Source organism: Malaclemys terrapin, chromosome 1, assembly GCF_027887155.1.
Source record: "Malaclemys terrapin pileata isolate rMalTer1 chromosome 1, rMalTer1.hap1, whole genome shotgun sequence".
Taxonomy (NCBI): domain Eukaryota; kingdom Metazoa; phylum Chordata; order Testudines; family Emydidae; genus Malaclemys; species Malaclemys terrapin.
This window is the reverse complement of record NC_071505.1, coordinates 84981059-84993973: the sequence shown is the minus strand read 5'-3', so window position 1 is coordinate 84993973 and position 12915 is coordinate 84981059. Positions and strand designations below refer to the sequence as shown.

Genomic DNA, 12915 nt, shown 5'->3' with positions numbered 1-12915 from the left:
TATAGGTCTCTTTGTTATTTTAAATCCACTTCTCGAGGCACTTTGTACATTTTGGAAAAATAAATCCTGCTTTGTTTTAAATAAGCTATTTCTGTATCACTGCAAACATATGCTGTTACAGTATGATTGGCACCTAGGGGGGTGTAACCCAGAGACCAAGTCAGAAAGTGTTTGGCTCATGAGATCCCATCCCAAACAGAAGCGAGGGCATGGGCATGTCACTTGAAAAGAGTGCACTCAGTGGACTGGAAAAAGGTCTTAGCAGGGACAGCCTACCCAGGGATCTTGACAGCAGCTGATCACATTTGGATGGACAAATTAAAAAGTAAATTTTTCTATCTAGTCTATCACTGGACCATGACCAATGCTGGATGCTTCAGAAGAAGGTTTTATAATGAGCCAAATGCAAATCCAGGACCCAATTACAATTAATCTCATCATTTGCATGGATGCAACTGTCACATAAGGCAGTAGGAGTTGCATCTGTGCAACTGATGGAATAATTGGCCCCTTTTATTAGCAGAAGTGATTGGAGATGCACCTGCTTTCAGAAGGTCTGAATTTGGGACACTGTTCCTAAAGTGGGTGTTACAAGAGCAAGAGAGAGAATACCTTCACGACGACAGTGGGGGTTTGCCTTATGGTTTGAAGTAAGGAGATAGGATAAAATTATAAGGTCTAACTAATGAAGGGCAGATTTTATATTTATGCAAATCGTGTATGGCTTCATTATTGTTTACTAGAAACTAGAAACATACACATGGTAAACTGAAGGCTTCACTAATCTTTTCAATGAGCTTGTGCAAATGTATGGCTGATTGGTTCAACATGGTTTCAACCTGAAACTGAATGAAGCATTGGGTTTTGTGCATATCTGAGGCTCAAAGGTTCCACAGGGGAGTTGAACCCACATTACTCAAAACCAAAGGAAATGGTCACACTAATCCATTCAATCCAAATTCCCAATTCCCTTTTTGAGGAAGCACCTGCTTTAACAAATATTTTATCCTACATTTTGCATATACTCAATCACTGAGCACTCATATTATTCTAGTTATGCTGTCACCCAGTGGTCTTATTCTTAAAAATCTGACTTCTTTGATAACAAACACACAACAGTGCACAGTAACCTCCCAGGATGCTCTGATATTCTAGTTCTAAATGAGAATCCGACCACCCAAGTGCCCTTTGGCCAGTTCCTGCAGAAGACAAAGCCTGAGAATGTTGCTCACACCATTTTCAACTTGCAGCCCAGTAAAGTGAAGGGTGCACTTGTAACATTTTCCTTCAGATTTTCTGGAAACGCTCACTGAAGTGGAGTTCCCTCCTGCTCCTTTGCTATTCTCTGATAGTGCAGCTCAGAGTGTTCAGAGACACAAGAGAAGGGAAGTAATGACTCAGACTGCAGATTTTGAAGAAGGGCATGTCAGGAGATCAGGCTTGAAGCAGAGCTGGCTAAAATGTTAAACAATGGAACAAGATGGGTGGCATCTTGAAGACGAGTCAATGAAGGTTAGCTGGGGGATAATGCACACAGACTTGGTTGAAGAAGCATGTGATTTGGCTCACCCTCCCCTTCCACTGGCTCAGTTCTGTGATCTGTCACTAAAATAAAACTTACAGGAATTTCCCTTGAATTATCATGCTGGAACACAGAATGAAACCACAGAGAAGAAATACAAGAACATCAATTTATGTATTGGTAATGTGGTGTCAACAGGCCACACCAACCTAATCTGGTCACTGTTTTAATGTTTAGCAATTGAGAGATTGTGTACAATAATGGAATAATGCCTTTCACTAAGGCCAATCACACTTTGGTTGCCCTTTGATAGCTATACATTGAATCACAGATGTTGAAGATAGAAAAGATCTAGCAGGCCATCTTCAATGTATTTGTATTATTTATATAGTAGCATTGACTTGTACAGTATAGACTGCACTAGGCAGGATTGTCCTTAATTAATATTCATAAATGCTAATGTCTCCTAACTCTATTTTTGAATGTTTTGTTGTTGTTCCAGAATTTAGCCTATGAAATAATTCTAACACTTGGACAGGCATTCGAGGTAGCCTACCAGCTTGCACTACAAGCACGAAAAGGAGGCCATTCTTCAACCCTCCCAGAAAGCTTTGAAAATAAACCCACCAAACCAATTCCAAAACCACGTGTTAGTATTCGAAAGTCTGTGGTAAGTAGCAAATAAGAAAATCAAAACTCAGCTGTACAAAAAAATATGTTGGCATGAATCTGATAGTAGTTTACATATTTGTTTGGTCAGAAAAGCACCTCCCAAGATAAGCTATGCCGCATCCACTCATCATTCCAAAGTCAGTCTGCAAGGAGTTATAGAATCTCAGCATACCATCAATTTGCAACACTTTATCTCAGACCCTTCCATCTTATGGAGTTGTATATGTAGTACTAGTCAGGCATCTCTTATGCTGTTATTCCACTGCTTGACGTGTTTCAGTGTTTATTTCCATGTGTTAATGTAACTGTTTTAAATGCCATGGACTACAATCAGCTCTGATTTACAACCTGTGCGATCACATTGACTTCACTGAGATTGCGACAAGGTGTAAATCAACACAAAATTTAGCTTGATGTATTTTAACCCTTTTTGTTTAGCTTTGATACCAGTATGAGACCATCACATTGACATCTTCATCTTTCAAAACTAACTAAAAACCAGATCTCTGAGGACAATCATGTATTAGCACAATAATCCTGTTGTGTCTTCTAATTGAGTGCCTGTGACTTCCCCCAATACAGGATCACTGCAGATGCAAATCAATGACTGGCAAATTTTGAAGGCACAGAATTTTGGTTCAGATAAGGCCTCTGACAACTGAATCCTAATTTGACTTGACTGAACTTTCAATTATCTTCCTTTTCCTCCTTTCTTCATATTCTATCCTTTTACCTTTCTCCTTCCATCAGAACCACCTCATTCTCTTTTCTTCCTGTCTTTTGACCCTCAACAGTCTCCCTGCTTTCAAAGCTCCTCTTCTATGGAACCCAACCTGCCTTTCTGATATTTTTTCCATAAGCCAAAACAGGTTCCCTGACCGGATCTCACTCTCCACATTTCCTAACAAAACCACTTTCTATAGTGACATTCCACTTAAGAAGGAAAGGTCTTCAGTCTCATCTTTGGGTACTAGTTGTACTAGTCAAATATTATTTGGGGCATGTAGAACTTAAAGATGTCCCAGAATTAATTGGCCCCCACCATACACACAACTTCTTTCTAAAGACAGTCAGCAGTCCATGAGATTGCTAAAATCTAGCTTGAGTAGAGCTAGTCAGGAATTGTCCAACTAGAAAGTTCAATCAAAAAATGCTGACTTGCTTAAATGTTTCACAAAAACACTTTGGATTCAATTAATTTTTGTCAAATTATGGATACGGTTCTGCTGGGAACAGTGGGCTTCAAGGGTCCATGGTTCCTGGGCAACCATATGGTTTGGCCTCGGTCCAGGGACCCCGGGGCTTCCAGGCTCCCTGTAATGGAGCAGGAAATCCTGGAAGTCCCAACTTTAACTGTGACTCAGCTCCTAGCTCCAGCACCGGGGAGCCTGAAAGCCCTAAAACCCTGGCTTGAGCCAGGGCTCTCAGGGTTTCCAGGCTCCCTGCTGCTGCGGTCAGGAGCATGGCATCTCTGGGAGCCATAGCACAAGATCAATAGAGGGTCCTGTGGCACCTTTAAGACTAACAGAAGTATTGGGAGCATAAGCTTTCGTGGGTAAGAACCTCACTTCTTCAGATGCAAGTGGCTTGCATCTGAAGAAGTGAGGTTCTTACCCACGAAAGCTTATGCTCCCAATACTTCTGTTAGTCTTAAAGGTGCCACAGGACCCTCTGTTGCTTTTTACAGATTCAGACTAACACGGCTACCCCTCTGATACATAGCACAAGACGTGACTCTCAGGGTCTAGGATCCCAGCACTGCAGCAGGCAACCTGAAAGTCCTGAGAGCCCCAGCTGATTTGGGAGTCTGGGGGTTTTCAGGCTCCTTGAGGCTGAGCTGGACTCCCAGGGCAATTAGCGCCGCAGGCTACAGGGAGTTGGGCAGGTCGGGGAGCCAGCTGGCCTGGGAGCTGCATGGTAGACCTGCCCCAGACCCATGGCTGTCAGAATCCCCAGCTGCTGCTGACATGATTCATGTCAGTTCTACTGGTGGCCACCACTCAATAGCAGCAGTGAAACTGACCCATCCAACTCAGGCTGAAACTAAATTGCAAAATGTCAAAATTTTCTGTGCACTGGAAAGTCTGAAATTTGATCAGCTCTAATATTGAAGTCTCAGAAGATCTAATAAGCATCTGTCGGGACTGAAAAGAAGGCAGCCACATTTCTAACCTAAAATAAAAATTGTTCAGATATAGTTTGGTTTTGGTGAAGTTGTTGTTTCATCTAAACTGATACCCCTTCCCAAATGAAGGCCTGATGGAACAATGAGCAAGGCCAGTATATATGTTATTAATTTAACTCAATTTAAAACTCCCTTCTGAAGTGTGAAAATGGCACAGAGGTATTGTTCTTCTTGGAGTGCTTGTCCCTATGTGTATTCCACGGTGGGTATGCATGCACTCCACATGCATGGAACCAGAGAAATGTGAAAGCAGTGTCCGTTGGTCCGCACATGCATGCCTGGCTCACCTCGTGCCTCCAACTGAGGAGATAATAGATGGGGTGGGGCGACCATCTCCCCAGTTCCTTCTCACCGCCACGTAGTTCGGTTTGGAACCTCCAGAGTCCAAAGCTTCAGCTTTCTCCTTTTTCTGTGAATATATGTACATATCTGTAAATAGTTTTCATGGTTCTGGAGTTTGAAAGTTTGTATCTGATCATTTTAGTGTTTCAGAGTTACTTAGTCTCCCTGGGGGTACCGCATTATGCCCAGGACTCTCAGCTTCAAAATTTGGGCTTCCTGCACGTGATTCTTCTTGATCAGCATTGACCACCAACATTGCTTGTAGTGCCTCAGGGACACCCACATCCTGGCAAGGTGCAGTATCTGCCCTTCATTCCACTGCCAGACCCAGGAAGTGTGGGAACTTCACCTTAGGAAGCACCTAATAGAAAAGACCATGAAGCCTCGGTCAGACCCAGGCCAGTGAACCCCCAACCCCTCATATCAGATTGACTCAGCAAGGAGTCCATCTCCTGCCACAAGGTCCGAGTCCAAAGTGAAGGAGTCTACCCCCAAAGATCCTTCAGTGGGGTCTTTTCAGGAGAGCTAGGAGAATTCCCATAAGCATGAGGCTAAATCTTCCTCCAGACCCACTTCAAAGAAGTCAGATTCATCCCTGCCTAAACTGAGCAAGCTCAAACCAAGAGAACTTAGTATGTTCCAAACCATGACTAGAAAGCCCTCAAGTCAAGGGTGTCCATCAGCACTGGATTGTGGTCGAGGACACTGGTGCCTCTGGTACCCTCCAAACACAAACCCTGGGATCCACCAGCACGGATGAAGAGCAATCAGCTAAGAGCATCAGTTAGCCACAGTACCATCTTTGCCTTCAATAGCTGTGGCACAGACTGTGGTTTGGGTGACCAGGACCTTTCTCACTCCAGGAAGAGCTGAGACCTACACTCCTCCTGAGGATATTTTCACTTTCCCCCAGACCCAGAGTCTCCCACTCCATTGGGTCCCTCCCTGTTGAGAGAGGTTATAAACCTATGAGGGGCAGAGGTGCCAACTTCCCCTGTTCCCAGGGGGTGCGTGACCCCTGGTCTCCCCAGTCCCCACCTCCACTGCATCCCTTCCCCCAAGCCCCCACCCCTGCCCCACCTCTTCCTGCCCCGCCCCCGCCACGGCTCCATTCCCAGCCCTGGCCCCAGACCCACTCCCAGCTACAGCCTCAGCCTCGACCCCCTTTACCCTGTCCGCATCCCCCGCTCCGAGTCACACCAACACTCCTGGCCTCAGTTGGGCGGGAGCACGGACAGCAGTAAGGGAGGGCATGACCCTGAAAAGTTTGGGGACCACTGCACTAGAACAGTCTCAAGCAAGAAGTGGAATATTTCTTACAGTGTGGAGTGATAGAGTGGGTTGCTCTGCAGTACTAAGGGGGTGGTTTTTACTTGCCATACTGCCTAATATCCAAAAAGAAGGACGGTTGGAGACCCATTCTGGACCTCTGCCATCTCAACCTCTTTATTCACAAACTCAAGTTCCTTATAGTGATGTTGGCATCTATAATTCAATCCCTGGAAAAGGGCATGTGGTTTACTGCTCTTGACATGGACACCTACTTTCGCGTGGACATCCACCCTGCTCACAGACACTGTCTCAGATAGATTCATGGTGGGCTCTGACCACTTTCAATACAGAGTACTCCTTTTCAGCATTGCTACCTCCCTGGGGTAGTTACTAAGGTGTTTTCTGTAGTAGAAAACTATATGAGACATCGTGGATGCACCATCATCTGCACTTTGACAATTGGCTCCAGGTCATGCCAAGAGGCCTGTCCATTGACTTTGACAATGCTGCAACTCCTCTCTTCTTTGGGGGGGGTCAGCATAAATGCTGAAAAAATCCTTCGTCACCCCTACACTGAAGTTAGACTTCATCGAGGCTTCCTTAAATTCAGCCACGGCAAGGGCGTGTCTGCTTAGGACAGGTTTCAAGCTATGAACACTATTACGGACCAGGTCATAAGCAACCTACGAGTGCCTGTCAGGACCTGTCTCTGTCTTCTAGGCCATATGGCCTCATGTACTTATGTCATGCTATTTGCAAGACTCTATCCTCATTGCCTACAAGCATGGCTCCAAACTGTGTACTTGCCAAACCAACAATCCATGAACACCATAGTGACTGTTCCCACTAAAGTGAAACTGTCCCTGTTATGGTGGAAGAATCCTCACCAGGTATGTGTTGGTATTCCCTTCCTCGCTTCTGCACCAGACAGGATGATCATTACCTGTTGGGTTGGGGTATGCACATGGACAACCATAAAACACAAGTCGCCTGGACATCTCCAGAGTCCAGGATGCACATCAATGTTCTAGAGCCATGAGCAGTTTTAAAGACTTGCAAAGCCTTTCTCCTGGTCATTCAAAGTCACTATGTCTTCATAATGTTGGACAACATCACAACTGTCTTTTACATCCAACAGGGAGGAGCGAGATCCATCCCCCATATGCAGAAGCTGTCAGTCTGTGGAACTGGGGCATCAGCAATCAGATTACCCTGTCAGCAGTCTACCTATCAGGAAACCGGAATGTGCTAGTGGACTCTCTCAGCGGACACTTTTCTGTTGATTACAAGTAGGAGCTACACGACTCTGTGATGAACAATATTCTCGCTCTCTGGGAGACTTCCCCACCACCAGGGACTTGTTGACCTACCAAAAAAACATGGAATGCAACCTATACTGTTCCAGGGGAGCCATAGGTTGCCACTCACAGGATGATGCTCCACTGCTTCCATGGTCAAACCATCTGAATTATGCCTTCCCTATGCCACTACCACTCCTGTCTCGAGTTTTGCACAAGATTTGGCAGGACAAGGCACAAGTCATTCTCATTGTCCCCAACTGGCCCATACAGTTTTTGTTCCTGAACCTACTACACATGTTGTCTCGGGCACTGATCATTATTCCAACATTCTCGATCTGACCCAGAGGAACAGCAAGATCAAGTATCCCAACCCACATCCGCTTCATCTCAGAGCCTGGTTTTTGGATGGGCATCATCCTTAGACCAATTATGTTCTGAATCTGTACAGAACATCCTTTTTAACAATAGGAAGGATTCCACTAGGAAATGTTGCCTAACCAAGTGGAAGCGTTCTTCTGTCTGAGCACATCAACGACACACACCCCTAGAAGCTGCAGGTATTGCTCTCATTCTGGACTGTATCCTTTCCATAAAGACAACAGATTTATCCGTCAGCTCCTAACGGGTCCACTTGGTGGCAATCAGTGCATACCATCCACTTTCACAGGGCTCCTCAATCTTTGCACACCCACTGACTAGCAGATTCTGGAAAAGCCTAAGCAGAACCTTTCCGCCTGAAAAAAAAAAGGGGGATACTCCTCAATGGGACTTGAACCTTGTTCTCTCAATACTCACCAAGCCTCCTTTTGAACTATTAGCTTCTTCCTTCATGTCTCTCTCATGTCCCTGAAGGGTGCATTCCTGGTAAACATCACCTCAGCCGGATGAGCTTGGAGTGCTGATGGCAGATCCTCCTTTTTTTATATTCCATAAGGACAAAGTTTCATTATGTTTACACCCTAAATTCACCCCCAAAGTAGTCTCTGAGTTTCACCTGAACCAGACAATTCACTTACCTGTGTTCTTCCCAAAACCACTCACATACTCTGAAGAAAAGAGGGTCGGGGTCAGGCTATAAAAAAAAATCTCAAAATGGATCTCAGGCTGTATTTTGCTCTATCAACTGTCTAATCTTCCCCCACCTCCTGGGGTAAGAACTCATTCCACAAGAGCCCAAGCAATGTCTATGGCATCGCTTCAAGCGGTGCCTTTATTCAGCATCTGTAAATCACTTGTGTGGAGCTCTGTCCACATGTTTGCGAGACACTGTGCTTTGGTACAGGACTCCTCTGCTGATGCATCTTTTGGAACGGCAGACCTTCATTCGGCTCCGCCACCTATAGCCTCGCAACCTCCTCCTGGTTGAATACTGCTTGTCAGTCACCCACAGTGGAATACACTTAAGAACCAGCATGCAAAGAACAGAAGGTTACTTACCTTATAATAGCTGCAGGTTCTTCAAGATGTGTGGTCCTTTTCTGTATTCCACTACCCGCTCTCCTTCCCCTTTGCTTTGAGTCTTCTCTGATTTGCGGTAGAGAAGGAACTGGAGAGGTGGTCAGTTCGCCCTGCTCTTTATCTCCTTGGTTGGAGGTAGGAAATGAGCCAGGGTGTATGCGTGGACCAATGGACGTTGCTTTCAAAATTCTCCAGCTCTGGTCACATGGAGCACATGCGCACCCACAGTGGACTACAGATAGGGACCGCCCATCTCAAAGAACCTCCAGTTACTATAAGGTAATTAACTTGCTGTTTTGTGATGTATGTCAGAATGCTCAGCTTTGTAAAAGATTATCTTAAGAAAGCCCCAATGGCCAAAATTTTTTCTGTCATCTGGCTCTATACACCTCTACCCCGATATAACATGACCCGATATAACACGAATTCGGATATAACGCGACCCGTTATAACATGAATTCGGATATAACGCAGTAAAGCAGTGCTCCGGGGGCGCGGGGCTGCGCACTCTGGTGGATCAAAGCAAGTTCAATATAACGCGGTTTCACCTATAACGTGGTAAGATTTTTTGGCTCCCGAGAACAGCGTTATATCGAGGTAGAGGTGTATTAAAAAAGGTTAGAGCATATCTCAGGATCAAGCCCTTAATAAACCTTAGTTATAAATAAGTGATAGTCCCGTATAGATTTCTCTGTGATGGTAAAACCATGGGATTTATTCTATGACCTCTTCAGTGGATGCAAAACTAGTACTTGAGATGTTTTGTACAAAAGTGCTGATCCAATTAAGTGTGTGTATTTATTTGTATTTGTTTTAAAGCAGATAGATCCATCTGAACAAAAGACTCTTGCCAATCTACCGTGGATTGTAGAACCTGGACAAGAAGCCAAAAGAGGAATTAATACCAAGTATGAAACTACAATTTTCTGATACAAAACTGTCCTCTGGTTCTTGTTGTGCCTTGCACTCCAAGTAGTCACAGCACAGCCTTTCCTTTATGGCAACGTTTCAATCCAGTAGAGAGGAAGACTGCACTGTAAGAGTGGCCTTGTAACTAACAAAAAAAGGCTGGTAATCATTTCTTCCTGCAGCACTGACAGGAGAATGACACTATATGAAGACTTTTAAATTACAGTCTGCAAGGAGAGTGAGGAAATATTTTTCAAGCAGTCCTCTTGTGATTCTGCCACAGTGCTTTCTTTGATTTCTTATTTTAGGATTCTACTTTTTAAAAAGTTCTCTAAACTAACATTAATGCTGCCTATGAGTATGAGATTTGGTTGGTTATTTAAATCTTGGCAGGTTTTAATTGAAATAGAATTATTAAATACAATATTTATGACACCCCTGAACACCTAAGAATTAATTACTCTTTATAGTATTAAAAATAATAATAAAATAACAAGAAATTAGTTACCCCAATTTGTGTGTGTGCCGGTTTTATATGTAATCATTAGTGTCCTTTGAGCCTCTTTAAAAAATAACCTATCACAGTGTGACAAAGGATGAGAATTTTATGATTAGTTAAAAAGAGGAATTAATAATGCACAGAAACTGTGTCTTGTATTAGATATTTTTATGGAAGAGAATACTATGGGAGAACGTAGAAATATTTATGGGAGATGAAGTCAGATTAACTATGAAAGATTTTGTTTATTTTAAGGTTGACTAAACAATTGCTACTGTACCTTGAGCAAAATATCAATGGTGGATGCACTAGTTGCTTCATCTGATGGGAATAGAATAGAAGCAAACTAGTCATTGCACTACACACACAACAATTTACACAGTTTAATGTTGCTATAAGTCATGAATTCTACTAGTATTTTTAAAAATCTCAACAGCGGTTCTAGAGAACATAATCAAAACTACAGATTTTGCTATCAAGGTTTCTGTCAAAGAAAGCTTGTTTGAAAGAAGTTCTTCTGCAGACATTTTTCTAAATAAAGAAAGAAAGAGAAAAAAATTCCAAAGTAATAAATCTGTTTTCATGAAACAAAAATGGTTAAGCATTTGCTTGATTAAATGAAATTTACTTACATTTTCTTTAAAGTGTTTTAATTTTTTTAATGTCTGTGGAGTATTTGTATAATACCATAATGTATATTTATGTAGAACTGAATTATAACGGTGCAAATATCATTATAGGAGAAAAATGACATTTTAATGTATATTGTTCTATCCAGTCAAATTGTGAATCATTTTGAAGTTCATTATAGCGATATTGATAAATTGTGTGGTTGTCTTAATGTTTTTTTATTATTATTATTATTATTTCATATCTAACTGAGCTTTTCAATTACAATCATCAATTGGTGAATTCCAAAAATGGATAACTGGACTTGGTTTAAAATTGATAATTGTATATGGTTTAATTAAGCCTATAGCTCTGAGTAATGAAAGCCTTTTAATACAGTATTCAATTTACTTGAACAAATAGTTCCTTGTACATATTTTGCTTATTCACTGTTGATATGTATGTAGTAAATTGACAGTAAAAATAACTGAAAAATATGGTACCAAAAGGAAAATTGTATAGGAACAAAGTAAATAATAGCCTCACTGCAACAAATACTTAGATGTAAATATGCTTGGGCTTCCAGTTATAAATTTTGTAATTTTGTCATTTATTTATATCCTATAAAAGCACACAAAATAAAATGAAGTTGTACAGTCACTACTGCTTTGTGCGCCAGTCTGTTATTCTTGTAGCACATAAAGGGCCTGTTCTGAAGTCCAATGAACTTACAATGTACAATGAATGTACAAGTACGCCTCTTGAAGTCAATGGGTTTTGCATCAGACGGAGTGTTCAAGGGGAAAATGCACATGCATACACAGGGTCATACATTGTATTGATTAAAATTTACACAATTTTTGCGTTAAGGGCCCAGTTTTAGTTTAAAGTTTTACCCTTTAAAGTCCTTAAATGTACTGGTTCTCAGGTACATCACTGAGCCGCCAACTGGCTATCCCACCCTGAGAGAGGCCCAGAGGTGGGAGTTGTTGGAACACTTTGACTGCAGATGTAGGAGGTCGTACAGGGTGACCAGATTTTCAAGCTGAAAAACTAGGAGGCCTGTCATGCAGGATAGTGACACAGCCCATCGGGACAAGGCAGGAGGAGTGTTTTAGTGGGGATTCTGTCTAGAGGCAACCAAAAGGATTTGGGAAGGGGGTGGACCAAGAGGAGGGCATGATTGGTTGATGGCAGGGTAGAAAGATATCAGGGCGAGTAGGTGGGTGCAAAGTATGGTGGATGGGTGGGTGCCAGATATCCAGGCTGGCTTGATGAAAGGTTGGATTTGTGCCAGGCAGACTTGAGGGTGACTGGCTAACTAGAAGGCAGAGTGAGTAAAAGGCTGCTGGGAAGGTAGGGACTGAGGCTAGGAGAAAGGCAGGAAGGCAAGGTCAATTAATGAATGATGGTGACCCTCCCAATGCTGTAAGTGAGGATAGGAGGCAAAGGGAGAAGTTTATAGCTCTAGGCAATGGTGGATTTAGAGTTAGTGGGGCCCTGTGCTCAGCTTCATTTTTGGGGCCCCTCCTTAGGCCCCAGCCAAAAAAAAGAACATTCTCTCTTACTTCCCTCCCATCCTTCACAGGGACTTTTGGAGGAAATATATCCCCTGAACCCTTACTACCAGGGTTTGGGGTGAGAATATGGTGATCAGACAGCAAGTGTGAAAAATCGGGACAGGGGTGGGGGGGTAATAGGAGCCTATATAAGAAAAAGACCCAAAAATCGGGACTGTCCCTATAAAATCGGGACATCTGGTCACCCTAGGTGGGAAGTTGGACAAGGGTTTTACCGGGCCACACATTTTCTAACAAGCCCCTTGAAGGCCCCACTTGGCAGAGTTTACCTGTGCTCAGGGGTTCCTTGTGCGTGTTTGGCAAGGCTTCACTAGAGCCCAAAGAAACACCTATTGAGACCTGGCACGTTAGTTACCAGCTAGTCCTTATCGCCTGTAGCTTGTGTGGGAGGGCAGCAGCCCTTCCTCTAAAAAGCCTGATGTTCTAGAAGAGTGTGGGATAATGCCCCTTTCATGGTTCCCCCCTCCCCCACAAGAATGAAGATGGCGGAGAGGGGTGAACAGCCACAGCCAGAAGGCAACAGAGCATGGCAAGCCACAGGGCCGGCTCCAGGCACCAGCCGAGCA

At 43.3% G+C, this 12915-nt stretch overlaps 1 protein-coding gene across 5 annotated transcripts in view; it reads left to right on the top strand.

The window, feature by feature from the left end:
- The window catches only part of ANKS1B (ankyrin repeat and sterile alpha motif domain containing 1B), a 758955-nt gene extending 747526 nt beyond the window's left edge, over positions 1-11429 (top strand). For 3 of the 5 annotated variants that reach the window (XM_054028751.1, XM_054028776.1, XM_054028769.1), the window contains 2 exons: positions 2025-2192; positions 9575-11429. In XM_054028751.1, the coding sequence (XP_053884726.1) occupies positions 2025-2192; positions 9575-9682 (276 nt within the window). In that variant the 3' untranslated portion in view covers positions 9683-11429. Of the gene's footprint in view, positions 1-2024; positions 2193-9571 lie in introns of all 5 variants that reach the window. The other 2 variants (XM_054028742.1, XM_054028759.1) reach the window with 1 other exon arrangement.
- Positions 11430-12915: the final 1486 nt, after the last annotated feature.